The 25,000-nt window shown below is 42.0% G+C and overlaps 4 protein-coding genes across 4 annotated transcripts in view; 3 read left to right on the top strand and 1 right to left on the bottom strand.

The window, feature by feature from the left end:
• The window catches only part of LOC109416086 (aminopeptidase N), a 76,416-nt gene that overhangs the window by 8,238 nt on the left and 43,178 nt on the right, over positions 1–25,000 (top strand). The gene's annotated exons all lie outside the window — the stretch shown is intronic.
• On the top strand, positions 377–2,043 carry LOC109416085 (aminopeptidase N-like; the record flags this gene model as incomplete). The annotated part of the gene is given in 3 exon segments (XM_062847252.1): positions 377–458; positions 521–1,675; positions 1,740–2,043. Coding segments are annotated over 3 exon segments (1,460 nt in total), but the record flags the coding sequence as incomplete, so codon positions are not given.
• LOC109402930 (aminopeptidase N-like) lies at positions 2,167–13,529 on the top strand. The gene is made up of 5 exons (XM_062847253.1): positions 2,167–2,886; positions 11,188–11,840; positions 11,895–11,976; positions 12,033–13,178; positions 13,240–13,529. Exons 1-5 carry the CDS (start codon positions 2,279–2,281, stop codon positions 13,451–13,453), a joined length of 2,703 nt encoding a protein of 900 aa, XP_062703237.1. The 5' UTR covers positions 2,167–2,278; the 3' UTR covers positions 13,454–13,529.
• On the bottom strand, positions 16,795–20,242 carry LOC109402937 (aminopeptidase N-like; the record flags this gene model as incomplete). The annotated part of the gene is given in 5 exon segments (XM_062847251.1): positions 16,795–17,100; positions 17,158–17,638; positions 18,552–19,606; positions 19,762–20,058; positions 20,134–20,242. Coding segments are annotated over 5 exon segments (2,225 nt in total), but the record flags the coding sequence as incomplete, so codon positions are not given.

Below are 25,000 nucleotides of genomic sequence, written 5' to 3'. Positions count from 1 at the left end.
TCAACTTCGTTATAAGGTGAATTAAAGTTTAACCTTTCTTTTGCATCACGTTGGCAGCAGCTCGCTGACGTAGTGTACGGTTGGGTCAAAAATGACCCTTATGCCAAAGGAGGGCTAAAAATATCGAATTCGTTTTTGGGAATTTTGGCCGCCCCTTTGTACAAAGCCCGACCAATGTGTGGCGATCGGCTAAATGATCCTTTCGGTCAAATGACGTTCGGTTCCATGGCAGTCGGCCAAATAACCCGGAGCCATACATGCCACGGCGTACTGAAAAAAATGTTTTTTTTTTCGGAGAAAGAATAAAATCGCCCAAAACATTAAAAAATGTATTCCTTAATTTTAATACATCCTACATGTTCTTTTTCCCAATCAGCTGCCAGTGTTCTGCGAATGATGAACTACGCTATCACCGAGCCCACCTTCCAGAAGGGTCTCCGGTACTACATCCAGCAAAAGTAAGTATCCTGACCGCGAGCCCTTTGGAAACCCCAAGTTGATTCTACCTTTCCCCACCCAGCAAAGATCACGGTGTGGCCAACGAAGAGAACCTGTTCGACAGCTTGGAGCAGGCGGCCAAGGAAGACGCCCAACTGCCCCCGAGCTTGACGATGAATGAAATTTTCCGATCTTGGTCCAACCAGCCTGGCGCCCCTGTCGTTACGGTGAAACGCGTGGGCGATACCAATGAGTTCCTGTTCAATCAGGAGCGTTTCTACAGCAGCCCTCCCGAAACTCCAGGTGGCCAGTCCTGGTGGATTCCGATTTCTTTCTACACCCCTAGCACCGACGGCCAGTACAACTCCAGTGCCGCCTTCTGGATGCCACCACATGAGACCGATGTCAGTTTTTCGATCCAGATGGCCGAGGGAGACTTCCCGGTAGTGAATCCACTCGCCCGAGGATACTATCGCGTGAACTACGACTGGCAGACCTGGGAGAACATCATCTCCGCTTTGTACGAATCGCCGGATACTTTCCACCGCTTAACCCGATCGCAGCTGGTTGACGACGCTATGAATTTGGCTCACGCGGGAAAATTGGACTACTTTGTGGCCTTCCAGGTGTTGGATTACTTGACCGAGGAAAGTGATTTCATCCCGTGGAGCACCGCTGCCAGCAACCTGAAGTTCTTGGAGCGCATGCTTCGCCACGATGCTGAAGCATTGGAAAATTTGAAGAGCTATCGCTCGATGCTGGCTGCCAATCTTCTGGCTACTTACGGATTTGAGGCAATCAAGGGTGAATCTGCAGACGCTGAGGCAGCACGCTTGATCGCTCTGGAATTGGCCTGCAACGTCGATGATTCCTGCCAAGCAGAAGCCGCCCGACGACTGCGATCTTCGCGAAACAGCGAGTCTTTCGTAATTGGATCCAAGACCGAACAAGTCCTGATTTGCAGTCAGATGCGCAAATCGGACAACAATAACTTCTCGATAATGCTGAACAGCTTAAAGAATACCCGAGATTCGTTTGCACGATCGTACTTGATCAATACGATCTCCTGTTTTGAGAGCGAACATTCAATCATCGCCTTGCTGGAGTCCCTCAAGTCCAACGATTTCGCTGCATCGGAGAAAACGCAAATTCTTAAATCCATCTACAGTAACTCTCTAACCGGTCTGAAAGCCATCATCGATATGTTCGATACCACCACTAATGTCTGCGAAGAAATGTAAGTCTCACGTTGAAAAAAAAAACATTCTTCTCCATTTCACCTCCCTCCCCATCAATTCCAGGAACATCCCCGAGCGCGAACTGACCGCTCTCCTAGAAGACATGGCCGAGTACACCACCCAGCCGGACACCGCCAGCCGGCTCACCAACCTGGTCAAGAGAAAGGCGCCCACTCAGCTGGTCGACACCGTGCAAGTCAAGCTGCGCGAGAATCAAAGCTGGATCCAAAGAAACGCAGCCATTGTTTCCGAGTTGCTGAAAACCCCGCCACAGATAGACATGTGATCGATATCAGACGCCGCGCCGGACACGAGCCTCGCTCTCATAAATATACTCAATAAATAAAGATGATTGTTTTCTTTTGGATCTCTGTGTATAATCGGTTTTACCACGCTTAACGTAGGTGGTGTCTATAGATCCGAATAAGACAATAAACGAAGAAAGCGATAAGATCGAAAAGGTTAAACATGGATTGAAAACAGATAAGAAAGTCTCTTCAAACCGGTGTATCAATCCGAAAAGCTATAAATGGATGTCGAGCGCTTACATCAAGAATTAGTCTAGTTTAGAGCGGGCAAGGTTAAGGTGCTTTGGGTTAACCATGAGGTGGAAAGAGCTGTCCTGGTCCGTGATTGTAGTGCTAGTGTTCTACGTTTCCGCTGGTGATGCTTTCGAAAGCTATCGGTTACCCAACACCACAATTCCAACTCATTACGATTTATTCATTAACACCGAGTTCCACAACGATGACTTGGACTACAACGGAACGGTGAAGATCGTCATCAGCGTGCTGGAAGATACCAAGCAAATAGTTTTGCACAGTTCTCGAAGTATTTTGGTGAACGTCGAACTGAAGAACGACAACCAGCTACCCCTCGCGATAGTGAACTACGAGTTTGACAACGACCGAGAATTCCTGATCGTAAATACGGCTAGTGTTCTGCCGGGAGGCAGTTACGTGGTGCTGGAAATCGATTTCCTCAATAGTATCAATAGGACCGATCAGGCGGGATTTTACCGGACGACCTACACGGCCGACGATGGTACGCTGAAGTACGCCGGAGTGACACAGTTCCAGGCGTGCGATGCCAGGTCGGCTTTTCCGTGCTACGACGAGCCTGGACTTAAGGCTACGTTCGACGTGCGAATTGCGTGCGGGGTGGATTATCATGCCAGGTCCAACGCGGAGATCGCAAGTATTTCCATACTGTGAGTATCGGTCTGGGTTTCTAGATGATTTTTGTTTGCCAATTTTGAATCAGGTTTCAAAAACAACTGTATTTGTCTGTCTTAGCAACATTTGTGTTTATTTTCAGTCAACTCATGTACAATGGGTTTTGTACGAAACCTATTCTCAAAAGAGTAACTACACTCTGACACTATTTTACGTCCGGTTTTTTTACGCCGAACTGATCTACACTCACCCAAAGTGCAAATTTCCGGTAATACCAACCCGTGTGGTCAATTATGAATTTCAAATAACTCAACGTACGTATGTACAGTAACGTTGGGCAATTTTTAATCGATATGTACAACATCAATGTTTTTGTTCCGATTAATCGATTTTTTGAATCGATGTTGAAGCCCCACAAAATCAACCGAATCGATTTTTTACATTCGATTTTTCTTTCGATTCTAAAATATCAACTTTTTTTCAGAATGCACTGTAAAATTTACCCATTTAAAAAATGTACATTAAATCGAGGGTATATATAATCTAGAGTTAACTAAATACCTGTACAGGGTATTGGATCCCTTATTAAGTATGTGGCTCCCATTTTCATCCTACGAAAAACAAGGGATTGGAGCGCTGTTTGTTTTGTTTCTTATTTTTGTATTTTTTGTTAGAAGTGAGCACCCATGTAAACACAAAGAACGGAATCAATCGGTGCCGTAATCGCTTGTTTTCGAATAGGATGAATATGGGAGCGTGAGATTACTGATGGCACACATCCCAGCTAACACAAAGTCTTACATGATGTTGAATAGGATGCTAAAGTGGAGGCCATATGCGTACCTGCTTCCATTTAACCGCGTGTAAAGTGTGCGTATATCGCCTCCACTTTAGCATCCTATCCAACATCATATGCGATCGTGTGTTGACTGGGATACCCTATCTCAGGTCTCTTGGGCAATTCCTCCCAGAAGTTTAAATGAATCTTACTCAGGATTCTGGAGCAGTCTTGCTTATCCAGCTTATGATCTAGAGTCCCTTTTATGGTTCTAGCGCATCCTTCTCAAGATACTTGGCCAGTCCATCTCTGGATTCCGATTTTTTTTAGAATCCCTCACAGGGTTCTAGATGAATTTCTCTTAATAATGTGGAAGATTCATCTCAGGGCTCTGAGGCAACCTCTTTCGGGACACTAATCGGATGTCTTTTATTACTGCAGGAGAATTTCTCTCAGGATTCTAGGAGAATCCTTCTCAAGATTCTAGGAGAATCCCTCTCAGGATTCTGGAAGATTCCGCCAGGAAGTTCTGGGTATATCCGTCTAAGCATTCTGGGAGAATCCCAAGGAAAAACTTCTCTCAGGATTCTGATGCAATCCGTCACAGGATTTAGGGAGAGTTATTCCGGGAATCTGAAGAAATCCCTCAGCATACTGGAAGAATCCTAACATTCTGAGAGAATCCATCTCAGAAAACTGGAGTAATCCATCCCTTGATTGTAGGGAAATCCTTTATAGAATTTAGGGTGATTTTTTATTGGAAACTTCTTTCTCGCTTTTCTAGGATAAGGAATCTCAGGATACTGGTGTGATCATTTTCAGCATTTTGAAGGAATCTCTCACAAAGTATTAGAAGAATCCTCATAGTTATGAAAGAGTCCCTTCGAAAATTTTGGAGGAATTTTTCTCAACAATATTGCATGGAAATTCCTAACAGTATTCTTGATTCTAAGAGAATTCATTTCACGATTTTGGGGTACTTCCTACCAGGGCTCCCTACCAAGGGTACAATCGCTTGCAGGATTATAAGAAAGTTCTGGATGATGAGGGTTGATTCCTCTAAGGATTCTGGAAGACCTTCACTTGGGATCCCACTCAGAATTCTGGGAAATTTCGCTCAGCATTCTCAAAAACTTCTCTCAGACTTCTTGGAATTGTGGCAAAATTCCTCTCAGAATTCTGGGAAAATATTTCTTAGGATTCTAGTGGTATCTTTTCCAGGATTCTGCGTTAGATTCTTTTAAGATTCTGGGGGAATATCAATGAGTATTCTGGAGGGAACGCTTTCCAAGATTCTAAGAAAATTCGGTTTTTTGGGGTTATCCCCGTCAGGATTCTGGGGAAATTTTTCTCAAGATTCTGGGGAATTTGTTTCATGTTTCTGTGGAAATCTTTGGGATTCTGTAACTATATTTTTCAAGATTCTAGGGCACTTTCTTTCAGAAATATTAAGTATTGATGAATCTCTAACGAGATTCTGGGCAGAATTTTCTAGATAAATTCGGATTCTGGAGAATCCATCGCATAGATTCTGTGATTTCTCTTAGGATTCGGAAGAAATCCTTCTCTGCATTTTACGAGAATCCCAGTAGAATTCTGTTTTCTGTATTCTGGAGCAGTTGCTCCCAAAAATCCCTTCCAGATTTCTGGGAGAGTCCTTCTTAGTAATCATGGAAAATTCCTGACAAGATAATGGGGAGATTCTCTTGAGATTCTGGTGTAACAATTCAAAGTATTCTAGAGAAATCATTCTCAGATATCTGGGACAATCCCTTTCAGGAGTTTAGGGAAGTCCTTTCAATGATTCTGGGGGAATGTTTTTCATGAATCTGCGGTAATTTTTCTTGGAATTTCCTCAGAATTTTCTCAGATTTTTCTCAGAATTCCAGAGTATCCATCTCAGGATGCTGGGGAAGTCTATTCTAGAAGTTTTCGTAATCCTTTTCAGGGAGAAACCCTATCAGATTTTTGGAAAAATTAGTTATCTAGATGCTTTTCTCTTAAGAATCTGAAAGAACTTCTCTTATGAACCCTCTTAGGATTCTGGGGGAATTACTTGTAGAATACTGGGGCATAGCTTTCGGGATTCTGGCAGAATTATTCTCACCATTCGAAAGGATTCCACCCAGTATATTAGGGGAATTCTGGGAAAATACTTGAAAGGATTCTGGAGGAATTCTTCTCAGGGAATCCTATCTCCCAAATTTCTGAGAGAGTATATTTCAGGTCCCTTTGGCAATCCCGTCCAGTATTTTGAGAGAACCTTTGCGATGATACTGGAGTAATCCTTCTTAGGGTTCTTAGCTATCCTTTTCAGAATATTTTTTAAGTTTCTTGGGAAATCCAGCTCAGAATTCTGAAAATCTGTAGTAAGAATCTCTCCTAGTATTCTACATAGATGAATTTATCTCAAGAATGTGAAAGAACCGCTCTTGCAATTCCTCACAGGGTTCTGGGAGAATTCTTCTTAGGATTCTGGGATAAACCTTCTTAAGATTCTGGAAAATTTTGATGGTTCCCATGGGAAAGCTTCTCTTAGGATTCTGTGACAAGCTGTCACAGGATTCTGGGAGAACTCCTCTTGAGATTCTGAGACAATCCGTCTCATAGTTCTCAATCTTTCTCAGGATTCTAGGAAAATCTAGGATTCTAGGAAAATCTATAATTCAGATAGAATTCCTAGCAAGATACCGGAATAGTGCTTTCTTTTCTAGTTAATAACGCTCAGGACTCTGGTGTAATCATTCTCTGCAATCTGAAGAAATCTCTCACATAATTCTAGAGGAACTCCTTTCAGAATTCTGGAAGAGTCCCTTAAAGATTCGATTCAACAATATTAAATTTCATTTTTTTTAGAATGCACTGTCTTAACGTCATAACGTTATATCCACATCAATTTTCAAATCAGTGTCGCGAAATGTTCGATGTGCAATCTTAATCATGAATATAGTTCAATGCAACAAACTGATCATTTATAGTTTTATAATATTTTATAATATCGAATCGATGTGAAAACATCGATTCAAAGCATTCGATTAAATCGGTGAATCGATTCTGCTGATCCGATTCGAATCGATTCACAAAAATTGATGTTTCAGCCAGATTTGCCCAATGCTAATGAACAGATGGGTAAATTATTGGATAAATTGGGAAAAAATCCACCGCTCAGGTAAGATTTGATCTCACGACCCTTATTCGCTAGACAAGTGCTTTACCAACTAAGCTACCGAGCCAATTAATGACACGGCACTGCCGTCGGACGCAAAAATGTCACATGTTACATTTCAATATTTCAGATTGTCAAACGTCATATTTTGATACGTATTTTTTTAAATATTTGGTCAGCATATGAATTTGTACATATTTCGATAGTTGAATTGCGTTGACATCAATTAAATGTAACAAAAGCCGAAGTTTATTTTGAAACTTCAAATGCGTTTTTCTCATGTTTTTCGTTTTGTAACATGTGACATTTATGCAATTACGGATCACTATGTCACAATTATTAGTCAGTCTATTCATCATGCTATGCAAATGGAATTGGCCCATAATTGACTTAACGTTGACTTTTTTACGTCCAAATTTAACGTCCATTTCATTAATTGCTCTAAATCTTGAATAGTTTTTTAAATATACACATGTAATTTTCAGAAAAGTTCAAAAGAACATCAATGACCAACCAGTAATAGCTTCTGATATCATTATTTTTTATGTTAGATGGCAACACTGTTCAAATATTGCTGAATATATACTTTTCAGCATAATTGAAGTAGACGTCAATCACTATTTAATTTTGCAACGAATAAAACGAAGTTTTTTTTTTAAAGCTGGAAGCACTGCTGAACTGTGAATAAAAATCTGAATCTGTATGTAATTCACTATTATTGGGATGGTATTTATGTCCATTGTAGTTTGTAACGTAACACACTATCAGCAAGTCACTGGATATACTTGTCTTTGAAAAAAATTGGTTCTTAAAAATTATCTCTACAACTGGCAACACTACATAATGTCAAACATCGATCAGCACGGTTTTGAGATAATATATCGAGTTCGATTGTTCAGTAAAGATTATGTAGAAGTCAAGTGGTCAAGAAGTCAAGTCTTTGGTGTCATTTTAAAGCACAGCAATTTTTGACACCAATTAAAATCGCAGAGTTTATGCAACGCTTGGCAACACTGGTTATACTGATTCAAATATAGCTCAATATCACAGGTATGGGGTGAGATAGACCATTCGAATGTTCGACAATGTTATAGTACACCTCAAGTGCTGAACAGTGTTTCACATTGCGACGCAAAAATTATGTAATTGCTGGCAACACTGACCATGCAGAATTAAATAAAACTCAATATCTCAGATTTGATGTGAGATAGGCAATTCAAATATTCGACAATGTCATAATTAACCTCAAGTGTAGTTCATTATTTCACATTGCGACACAAATATATACTATTGCTGGTAACACTGATCATACAGATTCAAATATAATACGGTTTAAGGTAGAATTCAAATGCTCGACAATGTTTTAGTGCACCTCAAGTACAGTACATTGTTTCACATTGCGACACAAACATTCTATTCTTGCTAGCAGCACTGACCATGCAGATTCAACAGACAGTGAATTCGACAAATCGCATTCGAAAAAAACACGAGGACGAAGCCTCAAATAAGATTTCTTTATGTTTCTCAATAATTGATTTCAGAAAAGTGTTTTAAAGATTATTAGTCTTTGGGCGTTTGTTTCATTCGAGAGAATGCTACATTGGGGCGAATGGTTTTCGCGAAAATGTGACATAACCAATTGGTAAATCAACATAATTTTCCTGTCCTTCTGAACAACTTTGCCGAAGACAACACTTTTCTATCCGCTTTCGATCCCTAGATAGAGAAGTCTAAAACTGTACTTGTTGCCTAGCGCCACCTAGCGGTAAAATCACCAACTAATTGATAAAAAAAACATAATTTTCTTGTCCTTCCGAACCACTTTGTCGAAGACAACACTTTTCTATCTCCTTTCGATCCCGAGATAAAGTAGTGTAAAACTTTTCTTGCAAACTTCCCAACAAACATTGTTGGTGTACAAGAGTGGAACAAACTACCGTATTACTCCATTAATACGACACCGACTGTTGTCGAATAACCGGGATAAACTTTTAATTCGACAAACAGGTCATCCTACACCACCTTGCTCATTGAAATTTGGCAACTCTATTTTTGTTTTTATTTTGATTTCCGAAGTTGCTATGAAACATAATATCAACAGATATTGCGGTGGTGTGAATGAAAAGCTCGTTCTTTCTAAGATTGTTGCCATCCTCAGTTCAATCCGGTTGGTCTCCAGGCGGTTTGGGTGTCGAATAGCACCAACTCAGAGCTTCCGGAATTGGCTGCTGCTAGAGGAGCTGCCGCGGGTGCGAGTATATGCGCAATATCAACCTTTTTTGCATTTACAGTGTACATCGCTGTGGCATTTGAACACTTTTTAATTCGACATATGTCGAATAAGCGGGATACGAATTAAAAAGTGTCGTATTAAAACGTGCCGATCCAGCGGGGTAGGTGGTACTCTCAAGCAAACTTTAGCTTAAGAAACTGTTATTCAGATAGTTCTGTTACTTGGGTTGCACCACCTAGCGGCGAAATCACCATCTAATTAGTGAATCACCAGAATGTTCTCCAGTTGGCCTAGTGGTTAAGGCTATGGATCGCCAATCCGGAGACGGCGGGTGTGATTCCCGTTCCGTTCGGAATATTTTTCTCGACTCCCTGGGCATAGTGTATCATTGTATTTGCCTTACATTGAAAGCCCTTCAATTAATAACTGTGGAAGTGCTCAAAGAACACTAAGTTGAAGAGAGGCAGGCCTTGTTCCAGTGGGAAGGTGGAGCCATAAGGAAGAAGAAGAACAAGAACCAGATTTTTCGTGTCCTTCTGAACAACGACACATTTCTATCCTGTTTTCCATCCCGAGATAGAGAAACTGAAACTTTACTTGATAGCTAGCAACACCCCCAGTTAATGGATGGTCCTGTGTAGATCGATCAGTGTTGCCATCCGAGGTCATAATTTCATATAGTGAATGACTGCACGCGATAGTCGTTAGTCAGTGCTCAAACTTTGCCGAATACATGGAGAAGGTAAACTAGCATCTAGTATGTGTATTTCAATGGAAATTGATAAGAACTCTAATTTTTTTTACGTCCAATTTGTTCTACGAAGCAAGGTCAAGGTCGGAGTGTATGTCTAAATCACATTTTCAGTTCTGGCGATGACTCAAATATGACGCCCATAATGTTTAGGGAGTACAAGTATGTCCCAACAAACATTGATGCTATACAACAGATGAATAAGCCGCTTTTAAGCTTGAAGCTTGAATTATGAGAGATTGACATCTAAGCCGAAAGAGAGATAAAGTTGTGAAAGACGGACCCGGTAAGGGTGGTGCTTTGAATCTAGTTTGACTTTCCATTTCACAGAATCGTGACTTGTTCTATGGCTTAGTTAGTTAAAGCGCCTGACTAGCGATACGCAGTCCTGGGTTTGAATTCCAGCAAAACAAGTGGTAATTTATTCACAAATTTATCTCTCAGTGTGTCAATTAAACACACACTGTCTCTTCGAAAAAATGAGTATTTCCGTCTACTGCAGTAGTAGAGTTAAGAGAAATCCACGGGAGCCTCCGGAGATTTCCAGTGGGATTTCAGAGTGTTTCAATCCGTTTCGAGATGTTTGAAGGGAGTTTTGGAGGACTTTCGTACGATATAAGGGAAAAGTACAGAGGTCTCAACGGGTTCTTTTGGAGCTTTCAAGGTATTTCGAGCGATTTCAGGAAGCTTCTGTATAGTATAAAAGAAGATGACGGAGGTCTCCGGGGGTTTTTGGTGCTTTTCAAAATGTTTCAAATTGTTTTGAGAAGTTTGAGGAGGTTCTGTAGAGCTCAACCCGGAAGCGGTCGCGTAGTGTACTTGAGTACACGCACCACGAAAAATGCACGCTAGTGGTACACAGTGTGAGCGTAGTGTTGCTGAAGGTGGTCGAAGACGCGACTGCTCGAGGGTTCTCAAAGAGATTTTCTGGGGAGTTTCAAGCCGTTTCGAGAGGTTTCAGGGCGCTTCGATAAAGTGTAAGGGAAGTCTATGGCAGTCTCAGAGAAGTTTTCTGATGGATTTCAATGCTCTTTCAAAGGTATCTGTAGAATTTTAAGGACGGGTGTCAAAGGGTTTTAAGGCATTTCAGTGGAATTATGGGGGCTTCAGGAGGTTACAGTATAATCTACGGATGTCTCAAGGGAAATTCTGAGGGGTTTCAGAATGTTTTGAGATATTTCAGGGGGTTTCAGGTGACTTCTGTGGAATTTAAGTAAATACTACAGGGTGCTCGAAGGTTTTTCAGGGGTTCCAAAATGTTGCGAAAGTTTCAAGCGGTTTCATGGCTAGTATGTAGAATTCAAGGGAATATTACGAGGGTCTCAGGGTATTTTCAAGGCGTATTAAATCATTTCGAGAATTTTTGATTACGAATAATAATAAACGAGCCTTTTTTCCCATTTTCCAGTCCCGAAGGCAAAAAGCTCGTAACCTTCAAACGAACGCCCCCGATGCAGTCCTACCTGTTGGCCTTCCTGGTATCCGATTACGCCGTGCAGCGAGACTTTGCCAACGCCATGAAGAAGATAGCCGTTCAATCGATGGCCCGCCCCACCCGTGCCAGTCAGTTATCCTTCTCGTTGGACGCCTCCGTCAAGCTCATCGACGAGCTGCAAACGTACTTCGATCATCCGTACGAGATGAGCAAAATCGACAGCGTCGGCATCCCGAATAGTGACTTTTCCGCCGGAGCGATGGAGAACTGGGGCTTGGTGACGTACCTGGAATCATACTTCCTGATTGGTGAATCTAGTTCTGATAACAATCGGCGATCGGTTTCGACCGTCATTGCTCACGAATTTGCTCACCAGTTCTTCGGGAACCTGATGGCACCCAAGTGGTGGTCTTATCTGTGGATGAACGAGGGCTTCGCTACGCTGTATGAGTATTACCTGGCTGATCGGACGCATCCGGAGTTGCTGATCAAGCAACGATTCTCCAGTAGTGCGCTACAGTCCGCTCTGCAGGCGGATGCCAGTGCTACAGTGCGATCGATGACTCACTACGTGGAAACTGTTGAGGAGATTAATCGACTGTTCGATCGAATCGCGTACGAGAAATGTAAGTGGGATTGTGTGGAGTTCACTATATGATTCTAAATCAGTTATTTTGCAGCAGGAAGTGTTCTTCGGATGATGCATTACGCCCTAGGGGAATCAACATTCGTGAAAGGCTTGAAGCACTACATCAAACAACGGTGAGTACTACAGTACCGCGTACTTCATACCGAGTTAACGATCTCTCATTTTCTAGTCAAAATTCTGTTGTGGTCCCTCAGTATCTCTTCGACAGCCTTCAAAAGGTAGCTGCTGAGGAAGGAGTTCTTCCACCAAATGCATCAATGACCATGATCATGGAATCGTGGTCGAACCAACCGGGAGCCCCAGTGGTGACAGTCACCCGACAACCTGGAACCGATGACGTGATCTTCACTCAGAAGCGATTCTTCTCAACAACTCAACCGACGGAAAACGATCAGACCTGGTGGATTCCGATTTTCATGTACACCAACAGTAGTGGCGGTGCTCATGAGAAGACTCCACTGTTCTGGATTCCTCAAGGATCCAAGCAGGTTACCCACAAAATACCTATCGAACAAGATGATGTGTTTCTGATCAATCCAGCTCAAACTGGGTATTACCGAGTCAACTATGATGAACAAACGTGGAGCACACTCATAAGCATTCTCAAAACGAATCCGACATCTCTGGATCCAGTAACCCGAGGGCAGCTCATCGACGACTCCATGAACTTAGCCAACGCCGGCCTGTTAGATCACGACAAGGCTTTCCATATCTTGGACCACCTCCGTAACGAGACAAACTTTTTCGCATGGAAATCTGCCTACCGGAACATTCTCGATCTGGAGAAACTGCTCGCCGTCGATCCAGAAGCTCTCGAACTGTTCCGCAAATACCTCCTGGGGTTGGTTGACAATTTGTACGCCGTTCACGGCACCGAGAAGCGCAAAGATCAGCACACCAACGATCACGACGCGCAACTGATCGCGATCGATCTGGCCTGCCGTGTCGGGCAGCAGGCGTGCCTGGATCAAGCCATGAACAAGCTGAACGTGCTGCAGCAGAGGACAATGCTGGCCATACGATCGGAAGCTGAACAAAAGCTGTACTGCCATGGGCTGCGAACGGGGAAGGAGACTGAGCTGGATAAGTTCACCGAAGCGTTCGAGCTGGAAGATGATGCGCGGGGTCGAAGGTATTTGGTGGAATCGATGGCTTGCGTTGGTAGCCGCGGGGAGCTGGAACGGGTGTTGGAGTTCTTGGTGGAACAGAATCGAGAGGTTGAACGGTTTTTGGAGGTGGCTGCAGAGCAGGGAGTTGGTGGATTTACTGTGGTTACCGAATTTCTCACTCGGGAAAAGGACCACGTGGATGAAATGTAAGATTTGGTGTTTGCTCGACTGAAAAGAAACAACGTAGTTATTTGTTTACTTTTTCAGATTTGGCAGCAAACGAAGTATGGAGAAACTCCTGAACAAACTTGCTGATCGGATCGTTGATCAAGAGAATGCTGATCGGCTGCGTCTGATGATGAAGGTTTTGCCGGTTTCTTCGACTTTTGCTGCCAACATCAGCAACCGACTGGAAGAGCAGATCCGTTGGCAGGAGCACAATTTGCCACGAATTCAAAAAGTTCTGCAAGGGTACGCGTAGAGCATCGATACACACGTTTCCGATAGAATAATGCTTTATGGTAAACACGGCCGTGGTAAGCGATACGGTACACTTTGGGGCTGTCCATAAACCACGTGGTCATTTTTTTGGGAATTTTCTTACCCCTCCCCACCTCCCCCCCCCCCCCCCCCCCCCGGTGGGTAATTTGTCCATACAATTTTTTTATTTGTCCATAAAAAATGGTCACTGGCCGAAACCCCCCCCCCCCCTTGACCACGTGGTTTATGGACAGCCCCTTTATCGATTGATGTTTTAATTGAAATATGATGACAACAAAAAAAAATCTGCAAACCATGCTTCAATCAATCTCGTATGCTAATTACCCTTGGCCTACCGTTTTCCGCATTGATGACTTTCACACTGCACTACCGGCTGTGCCACCACACCACTCAAACACACTCGGTGGTCAGTTTGGTTCTGTGAAACCGCATGTGTAACATTGGCCGGCCACGCAATTTTGTTTCATCTGGCAAGCTGGGAGCTGTTACTTTAGGAGGACCAATGAAACACCTGCGAACATATTGCTTTTATTGTGGAACTGGGTCACAGTAGTTAAATTTTGACCAAGCACAGTCAAAACCAATACATTACCGTTGGTTTCTGGGTAACTCCCCACACAGAAAAAAATATGTAATTAAAATTCAGCGAGAAATTATGCACATAAAGGGCATGCTAGATTTGGTGCACTTTTACATGAGATATAATGTAAAATTACATTTCCATCGTGTAAATTTCCACCAACCATCATGGATTCCAACCGATTACGTGAGTATTAGTGGAAATTTACGCGATTTTAACGTAATTTTACATGATATTCCATGTAAATATGCACAAACTCTAACATTCCCTTTATGTACATGACTTCTCGCTGAATTTTACATGAATATGTTTTTCTGTGCAGCTAGTGAACAGCCAAAATCAAGTCTAAAAATACTGATAAAAAAGGGCTCCAAAAATTATTACTGTATACTGGAACCGAAACTTTTTCGAAGGGTTTCGGACGATCTCAGGTGCGTTATAAGGGGTCCGAGGAGGTTTCATGGGTTTTCGGAGGCATTTCAGGAAGATTCGGAGGATCTCGCTGGTTTCGGTCTAATAGGATCGTTTTCGGGTGTTTCAAAGGATTCCAGGAGCGTTACACGGGATCCCAGAGGTTTGCGGACGCTCTTTTTCTTCTTCTTCATTATGGCTTGACATTCCCACTGGAACTTGGCCTGCCTCTCTTCAACTTAGTGTTATTTGAGCCATAGCATGAATTTGTATATATTGTGAGGCAAGGACAATGATGCACTGTGCCCAGGGAATCGAGAAAATTTTCCCGGCCGGAACGGGAATCGAACCCGCCAGCGGTTTTCAGATCGTGCACCGCGGTGCACTTGATGCACCGCGAAGCCATGGCGAAGCCGGCGAGTTAACCTCGAATCCAGCAAAAACCGTCTCAGATATTCGCAAAGAATCATGGAACAAGTCTACCAAAACTTTCCCAATAAATATCATATTTTTCCAAGAACTCGTAATGGATGTTCACAAGTACTTACCCTACAAGGCATCTGCAATGTATCTTCAATGAAAAACCTCAGAAAAAATTTTACTAATATTTCTGTGGCTTTGCTTAATACCAGAGAAGGAATCTATCTCTGATCTCGAAATCGGGTGAACACACAACTCCTTCCGAATTGACAAGAGTGCCTGGAAGGAATTTATCAAAAATATTGTGAGTATATGCCAAGTTCTGAAAATAAAGCTGCCAAGTGTCTTGCTAGAATTTTTTCAGAAATCCAGTAAAAGTCTTGGAAAAACGTCTATCAAAAATTTTCTGGTGACGATTTCCTAACCTCAAACCTAAAAACGAACGTAAATTCTTAAAATTTGTCATCAAATTAGCTTGTAGTTTGTAGAAAATAACGAGAATTGTCGTTTCCGTCCATTTTCAATTTCATTCAGATCCTGAATTCTTCACAAATTCCAGTTTTAGAGTCGTTAAAGAGGGAAAAAGACAGGTTACGAGACGCTACTGCTAGAAATAATTCAATAATCTTGGAAGGACTTCACCGAGGTTCTTAAAACCAAACACCACTAATTCGGCTCAAGTTCATTCAGCATTTATAAAGATCTTATCTGAAAGTTACCAGAAACAATCTGAGCAAGAAATATTCTAAGTCGAATAACTGTGACACTCCACTATGCTCCAATTGGTGGGAGAAAAACTAATGACGAGTGTATGAACCATGGAATTGCAATGAAAAATTCGACAGCTTTTTTTTGGATTGTTTTTTTTAACAATAATGAACATGTGCACCGTGGAACGATTTATTTCCAAAAAGTGCACCGCGAGTCGAAAAGTCTGAAAACTCCTGCACTAGGCTAACTGAAAACCCCGGGTTTTCGGACGCATTTCAGATATTTTGAGAGGAATAAAAGTGGGTTTCAAAGGCGTTACCAGTCAGGGGTGTTTTTGAGGTAGTGATATCACTGGGTCCCAGGTACGTTACAGCAAGTTCAAGGGCGTATAAGGCGGCATATTAGAAATATTCAGAGGTTTTTCAGCAGGTTTCAGACGTGTTACAGGGCAGAGGAGTTTTCGGGGTTTTGGCAAGGTCACCGGTGCGTTTCAAGCGGTTCAAGAGGGTTGAAGGCGGATTCCAGGAATATTCAGTAGATTTTCAACAGGTTTCAAAGCCGTTATGCCGTTTGGCCGAATCGTGATCAAAATAATTCAGAAGATGTTTTTGACATTCTAACTGCCAATATGATCATCAGAAATATTTCCTTCTTTTAATCATAGGCTATTCTTTCTAGTTTTGACATTCAGGGATTAGTTCGCGTTGAAACTGCCTATATTTTATTAAAGATTTTTCCTTCTTTGGCTCATAGGCTGTTCTTTCAAGTTCAAGTGAGGCTGGGAACAGTGGTATGGTCACCTAACTTCATCATTCATTTTTCGGCCAAACGGCATTCGGCCAAATGACCCTTTCGGCCAAATGGCGTTCGGCCAAACGGCGTTCGGCCAAAAGACCCGGAACCGGGGCTCGCATAGAAACATCCTTGAAGAAAACCATAGAATTAAAACAAACACACCATAGGGTATCGCGCTACTTGGGCGGTGGTTTTCTTCGTCTGTTATTTTCGTCTGTTTTCCACTGTAACTCGGTCAATTTTGAACCGATTGACTTGAAATTTTGTACACGGGTAGATACTATACCTATCTCACCGCATTCCAAGAATTGTGTCAATTGGTTCAAGATTGACTGAGTTATAGTGGAAAACAGACGAATATAGAAGCCACCGCCCAAGTAGCGCGATTCCCTACAAGTAATGCGTAGATTTAAAACTACAAACAACTTTATTGCCAGCGATAAGCGGCCACTACCAATGCTAAGGCCAATACTGTCTTCGAAACTGAGAAAATAAATGCAGAACTATGGGTAGCAATCCATTTGGAAATATCCGGTAACTTCTCCTTCGCCCATCGCACGTTGCTTTGAGCTTCGGTAAACACTTCCGCCAGCAGTAGATTCAAATCCGTATCTGTATTATTTTGCATGAAGTTGGTAAACTGCTGGAGCTGCCCCTCTGTAGTTATGGTGTTTTTCAAGTTACTTATTATCTCCGTTACTGATCCGTACCTACAAATCATAACATATGTCGAAACTCATCTACGCAAACATCGAATAATGACTTACCTTCTTTTAAGAGTCCGGAAATCGTTATTCAGCCGGAAAAGTGCCATATCTGTACCATTGACTCCACTGTTGGCAATATAGTTAAACATTTTTATCCGGTCCGATTCGTCGAGCGTGTCCGCATAGGTCAACGACATCATCAAATAGTTCTCCAGCCGATCTTCGCTAACTACGCACCCAAACCCATACAATATGTCCTCAAACTCCTCAATGTTGATCCGTTTCTGTTCGAAGTTTCTGGTTATATGTAGCATCCGTCGCACAACCAAAGCCCACACGTTGAAGCTTTCGCTGCCTTTCATCGCACCGCAGATCACCGGAGCACGAAGATCGGGATCGATCGTTACGAATGCATCAAACTGTTCGAGCGAGTGTTCCAAACATTTCCGAACGCCCAGTTCGCAGGCGACTTTTCGAACCTCGGCGCGATACAAACGCGACATGTGGTCGTCCATAGAGTTGTTTAGCATTCGATCATAGAGTAAAGTGGGGCAAAAGTTCGAGTGGGGCAAGAGTTTCTTTTGAAGTTTTTGAGCTCAATTCAAATTATTTCTTTCGGGTGTCAAGGTTGTTCGAACCCTTTTTGAAAAAGAGTCTTTCACTCCAAAAATTATGAAAATTGATCAATATTTCGAGAAGTTATGACAAAATGTTGGTTTTTGATCAAAAAATTGTAACATGCGATGGCCCTTCCAACGCATGGAATGAAATTTTAATGAAATCGAATTCGATATTTTATTTTGGGGCGTAACTAGGTATATTTTGATGATGCTCTAGCATGTATAACTTTTTGCAAAAAAGATTTGGAAATCGTATTTTACACATAGTGGGGCAAAAGTTCGAATTGTGGGGCAAAAGTTCGAGTCATGTGGCAACTTTAGGTATAAACCTAAAATTCTGCAAAATGTACATATTATCGCTAAGAGTGATGGAATTAGTGAGAAAATTCGATTAAAGTTGGAAAAAAAATGTTGTTTTATCTGAATTTGGCGGAAAACTACTAATTTTTGGTGTAGTAAATTTAACCCTGATTTGGGTAAAATCCAAATCAAATTTTAAAGTGTATTCCAGTTTTAACATCAAATATCAAGTGGTTTCAGGTATTCCTATCACCAAAGTGTCAAAATAGTGTGCTACGGTTAGCGAAATTCCACAAACACTAGATTCGAACTTTTGCCCCAGTGGTGGGGCAAGAGTTCGAATAAAACACACACATACAAAAAGTGTTGTAACTCAAAATTGAAAAGACATTTGGCGTAACTTTGTTCGGCAAAATTTTAGCTCATGGATGGTAGAATCACCACACAGTATTTATTTATTTTTATCTGCTTCGATTTTTTGAAATAGGTTGACTTATCAACTAAGGTCGAACTTTTGCCCCACCTTACTCTATATCTGATTGAGTATGATCATTTGATGTTCGAGGTACATTGGGTAAAACTCGTTACCTTGGAGCATCCGATGGAGGTAGCGGAAAGCTTTGAATCCCGCTTTCAGCGGAATGAGGTCCAACTCTTTCGGCAGATAGTCCAAGATCGCTAGAAGAACATTGATATTCAGTTGATCTTGCCTGGCGAGTGCTAGACTGTCATCAATCAGTTGAGCACGGCTCAGGGTTGGTATTTTTTGATGATCGTTCTTAAAAGCATCGATGATCAGATTCCAGCTTCTCTGATCGTAATTGACCCGATAGTACCCGTACTGATTCGGATTGAAAAGAACCCATTCATCTGCGCCGACACCATCCAGTTTGATCGATTTTTGACCTTCCAAGTTAGTGATCCACTCGAGACCGGACTTGCTGGACCTGGACATCCAATTCAACGGGATGCAGAATGTCTTCGTAGGTGCTGCGGTGGCACTGACACTTCCGTTGGGAAACCTCTCGACTGTAACAACCGGAAAAGAAGGATTCATCGTCCAACTCTGCACTAAATCCTTCACAGGTGGAACCTTCACACCATGCCGATCGACAACGTCCTGTAATACGCGAATCATATCCTCCTCGGTCGCTGCTTTGTAGCTACGATCTATCAGATATTCCACCAGAAAGTCATCAAATACCTTTTTCCCAACAACAGACTGCCACATCCTGATAACGGAAGCAGCTTTCGGATACACCACAAAATCATAGATCCCCGCTATCTTTTCCGGACTATCGATCGGCTTCGTCATCGGACGGGTCTTTGGAAGAACGTCCCGCTCCATTACCGGATGTACTTCATTCACCAGAAACTGGTCCATCGTACGCCACTGGGGACGCATCTGATCCAGAACGTAACTTTCCAGAAATACGGTAAAGCCTTCGTTCAACCAGATGTAGGACCACCAAGCACTGGTGGCCTCATTCCCAAACCACTGATGGATCAATTCGTGGAACACGATCTTCGTAACAGACTGTAGCTTTTCCGTTTTGTCCATACCCTGGCGGTAGACGATCCGAGAGGTCCTACGATAGAAGACGCGGAGAAGCTCAGGATTTGTATGTTGCTAGGTTTGTCCGGTGCTAAACTGAATGATTGTCAAAGTCAAGTACTGTGAAATACATTTGATAATTTGTCCAAATTGCCTTCGACCCCGTTCCATCCTGCCCCCAATACTCACTTGTACGTAATCAGTCCCCAATTCTCCATGGCTCCCATCAGAAAGTCGTCTATCGCCACAATGTCCAGTTTGGCCAATTGATACGGCCTTTTGAAGAAGCCCTCCAAGTGCCCAATCGCATCTTTGGTGAAATCCAGCGCATAGCGCGTCGAATTGATAACGCTCAGCTGTGCGTGCGCCGCGAATTTAGCGTCCGTCCGTATCTCGCCGAAATCCGACACCACAAACGCCAACAGATAGCTGGACATCGGAGGCGACTCAATAAACTCGGTTACGGTCATGTTATCGGCATTAGCGCTGTGAATAGAAGACACGACCAGTCAGTGTGGGTATGGGACATGGGTGACGACGACGACGCAGAATTAAACTTACGATTCGATGCGGTTCTCAACGGGCATGTTGGACAGTGCGCGATATTCCGGTTTGTGGTAGATTCGCAGCTTGAATTTCGCCTTCAGCTGAGGCTCATCGTAGCATGGGAGAATTTTGCGCGCATAGGCTGCTGCATTGAATGTGGTGGCGACGTATCTAAAAATAAACCAATCAACCGGTTACATCACCTGCTTATACCTATGGAACAGTGGCTTTCAAGCGGTTTCAGTGCATTGCGACCCGCATCTAGATTTATCCCATTGTTCAACTATTGTAATCTTCATAGACTCATTACATAACAACCATTACAACAATAAAGAAATAATAAAAATAACAAAAGTTGGCAAAATTGTCTTTATTTTGTCTTTATTGCTGGCAATAATGGTTGAACAAAACCCTAATCAATCCACCTAGCGGATATGGTGCCTTTCTCGTGCCTTCAAAAACTCATTTCAACGAAACTCAAGTGACGTGTTGATGAAGATCGCTCTTTCATCCGTTTAACAAAAATCCATTTCATGGCACCATTAATTTCTATAAAACAGCAACCATATTGAATTTTGAGCCGCCATCTTGGATTTTAAACCTTCATTTTGGATATTATAGTCGCCATTTTTGGACTTCTGGCATATTTTCCGTATCAAAAATACCCATATTGCATGGCTTTAAATCTTAAACTCAAATAAACAGCCGCCATCTTGGATTTTGAGTCACCAATTTGAATTTTGAACCACCATCATGGATTGTCGTCGTTTTTAAATTCCAGACATCTTCCCCATACCACATATACCCATATTGCATGGTTTTAGAACCTTAAACTCAATAAGACATCAGCCATCTTGAGTTTTGATCCGCCATCTTGAATATTAGGCCACCATATTGAATGTTGGGTCGACATCGTAGAATTCCTGGTCTGCAGTGTTGATTTCCACACAAAATTCGTCACAGGTTAGAAAAATCGACGCAGTTTGATGTGTCGCATGATAGGGCTTGATTCAGTTTTATATATGGCCAGCTCCACCGGTATTGATCCAGATCACAAAATGGCCATAACTCCGGAACGACTTGACCGATCACGGCCATTTTTATTTATAAACAAACAATGCGTTAAAATTCCGGTTCGATTCGTACTGAATTCCGAAAAAAAACGACCGATGGAAAGTGCTTTAAAATTGAGTAAAATTTTTTTGCGCACAGACATACAAACATACAAACATACAGACATAATCTCAATTCGTCGAACTGAGTCGATTGTTGGACTTTTTTTACTTGGTTTATCCAGGAGTTTCCCCTATTTGCTCCCAAAGTTCTTTCCGGTATTTTTCGGTGTTGTTTCGGTCGCGTGAAAAATTACGCGTGTTTGGGGCAGTTGCGATGGGGATCTCGGTCGCGTTGCATTGTTCGAAGGAAAAAGTGAAAAATGAAGCGTGTTTGAAGCAGTTGCGATGGGGATCTTGATCGGGTGGCATTGTTCGAAGGAAAAAGTGAAGAATGACGCGTGCTTGGGGCAGTTACGATGGGAATCTCGATCGGGTTGCATTGTTCGGCGGAAAAAAACGAAAAGTGACGCGTGTTTGTGGCAGTTGCAATGGAAATCTCGGTCGCGTTTCATTGTTCGAAGGAAGTAATGAAAAGTGACACGTGTTTGGGGCAGGTGTACATTGTCCTTCATCGTGAAGTGATAGAAATGGATGCAAACTTGGTAGCAAACAGTATTGCAGAAAATTAAAGGAGTTAAGGAGTGGTTGCGATCATCCGACGACATGAAACAAGGTGAGATTATTCCGTGTTTTTTTCTTAAATACTAGAAGCAGTTGCGGTAATTTCGGCAATGCGTTTTCATGACGACTAATGGAGTCTGTAATATCTGCAAATTAATCTTGTAGTTCTGGTGCAGGCCTAATATTGAAGCGATAAAAATTTTAAGAGAAAGTGATTGCAGTTCACAACAATCATTGAGCAGTTTAAAATAACTGGCTTAATTACCTCAACGGCTGTCGATCACAGGTAACACATGGGACTACTCTTAGTAAAAACCATAATTCAAAAATAGCTATCTAAGCTTGAAAGTCTATTCTCCGTATACTCTAAGTTCAATACTGCGGGAAACGTGCGGCTATTTCCATGAGTTGGTCGATTTTCTCGGTAGGGAGATGGGGACGCGAATTTTGAATGCGAAATCAGAAGCGCGCGATAACTTTTGTGGGAAAGTCGGTTTTCACGGTAGTGTAAACGATCAATGCGGTGACGCGTGTAATATAGAACGATCGTTGACGTATGTGCATTACCCTTACTATCGCGACCAAATAAATCATAATCGGGATAAAGACCATGTCGTGTATTTTCATACACGTCGTTGTAAGGATGTCGAACTGACGTGGCCGGCGTTGTTATTGACTTTAAAATATTGAACTCTCGAATTGTGCACATTAAGAGTGTGTAGCTAGTACCAAGCACCATTGTTCGGTTCCGAACGTTTATTTTTTTTGTATTGTTTGTTTTTGACCAATTTTTTGTTTTGTGTGACCCACTCTGTATGTTAATGCCCAAGGAACCACTTTTCCCTTCATTCCCCTTCTCATTTGACCCATGTTCCCCCATTCATCGTAATTTGTCTTTTGAATTATTAGTTTACCAATACCTTTCCCTAATTTTTTTTTTTTTTTTATTCCCTGTTGGGTATATAAGTCACTGCGACCTGTTTTTAGATCTATTGTGACAAATGCCCCAGTTTTGTTTAGCTATGTCAAGTTGACGTATCACCATTGGAGTTAGCAATAATCAAACCTTGACTGTAAGCATGATCCCAACACTGTGCCACAGTTCGGATGAACTGTACTACCGCATTGGCGTTTGTTCTCCAGACATCAAGGGGTTCTATCAGCCCCTTGTCGAAGAACCTAATTCTTTTAGCTGCAATTGCCGGACAACGGCACAACAAATGCTCCGAGTCTTCTGTATCTATGCCGCAAAAGCGACATAAATCATCTTGAAGTTTTCCAATTAGCTTCAGATGATACCGGCTCGGACAATGACCTGTTAGAAGGCCAGTAAAAGAACTAAGATCTTTTTTAGAAAGTTCTAGAATTTTACGAGTACTTGAAACGTCCGGCTTTATGAAACGTTTCGACTGCCTCGCAATAGTGGTGTTTTCCCAGTTGGATTTTATTGTCTCATGTTCCCATGCTTTAAACTCCATTCTGAGAAAACAACCAGACACACCACAAAATGGTTCAGGCCCTATGAATTGATGAGACGATCCAAGTCTTGCTAACATATCGGCTTGTTCATTTCCTTCAATTCCACAGTGTCCTGGAACCCAAAATAGCTTCACCTGATTACGGCAAGCTAACTGTTGAAGTGACTGAATACACTCCCATACAAGTTTAGAAGAGCATGTTGCTGATTTCAAAGCATTTAGAGCTGCTTGGCTATCAGACATCATGCAAATTGTTGAATGTCTGTAGTTTCTGCGTAAGCAAATATTACTGCATTCCAAAATCTCCTGGACTTCAGCTTGAAAAACTGTAGGCCACTTGCCCATAGGAATTGATATGTTAATCCCGGGGCCAGTCACGCCTGCCCCTACTTGATCGTTCAATTTTGAACCATCAGTGTAAAATACGATTGATCCTGGGTGTAGTTCTGGGCCACCATTTGTCCACAGATTTCGCCCTGGATTAATCACTTCAAAAGAGCGTTCAAAATTGTATCTTTTGCTCATCCAATCACTATTATTTACGACGAGAGAGCCGATACTAATTGTTTTCAGAATACTAAGATGCCCTCTCAGGTCACCATCAAAGAGTTGCGTAGCTCTTTTGAGCTTCAATGCACTCTTTGCAGCTTCTGATTGAACAAATTGATGCAGCGGAAGTAGGTGAAGTAAAGTGTCAAGCGCTTTAGACGGTGTACTTCGCATTGCACCAGTAATTGAAAGAGTAGCTAATCTTTGAAGTTTTTCCAGTTTCTTCTGTGCTAACCTTTCATTTGTTTTAGGCCACCAGACCAGTGACGCATAGGTAACTCTGGGTCTCACAATTGCCGAATAAATCCAGTGGATCATTTTCGGTTTCAATCCCCACTTTTTACCAAAAGTCTTTTTACTGATCCATAGAGCACTTGTAGCTTTACCAACTACATGCTCAAGATGTAAATTCCAATTTAGTTTGCTGTCAAGATAAACTCCGAGATACTTGACAGTATTTGAAAGTTCCAAAAGAGTTCCTTTCAGTTTTAAGTTAGTAATTGCTATTTTTCTCCGTCGTGTAAATGGTACGATCGTGGTTTTAGAAGGATTTATGTTCAATCCTTCCTTATCGCACCACGAGGAGACTAAATTTAAGGCAGTTTGCATTCTGTTAGTGATAACATTGTCATATTTACCACGAACTACTATGACTATGTCATCAGCGAAGCCAATTATTTCGAAGCCCTGTGCTTTCAGTTTTTTTAGAAGATCATCAACTATCAAAGACCACAATAGAGGTGATAGTACGCCTCCTTGTGGGCACCCTTTTACTGCTCTAACGGTAATAAATGAATTGCCAAGGTTAGATGATATCTCTCTTTTTGATAACATTTCTCCAATCCAATCAACAATGCATCTATCAAAACCACGTCTTGACATAGCATTCCTCATTGAATCGTAAGATGTGTTATCGAACGCTCCTTCAATATCAAGAAACGTAGCAAGTGAAATCTCCTTTGCTTCAAAGGATCTTTCCAATTTTGTAACCAGCTTATGAAGTGCTGTTACCGAAGATTTGCCCTCTTGATATGCAAATTGATTTTGGCTCAATGGGCTTTTTGTTAAATATGACGATTTGATATACTCGCCTAGTATTTTTTCCATTATTTTCAACAT

This window comes from Aedes albopictus, chromosome 1, assembly GCF_035046485.1.
Source record: "Aedes albopictus strain Foshan chromosome 1, AalbF5, whole genome shotgun sequence".
NCBI classification, from domain to species: Eukaryota; Metazoa; Arthropoda; class Insecta; order Diptera; family Culicidae; genus Aedes; species Aedes albopictus.
This window is presented reverse-complemented; position numbering and strand designations above follow the sequence as displayed.

Bases quoted from the DNA above. Each gene is read 5' to 3' on its own strand.
- LOC109402930 (XM_062847253.1), top strand. From the start codon at position 2,279: ATGAGGTGGAAAGAGCTGTCCTGGTCCGTGATTGTAGTGCTAGTGTTC. The intron at 11,841-11,894 runs GTAAGTGGGATT...GTTATTTTGCAG, and splicing joins TCGAATCGCGTACGAGAAAT to CAGGAAGTGTTCTTCGGATG. The intron at 13,179-13,239 runs GTAAGATTTGGT...TTACTTTTTCAG, and splicing joins AAGGACCACGTGGATGAAAT to ATTTGGCAGCAAACGAAGTA.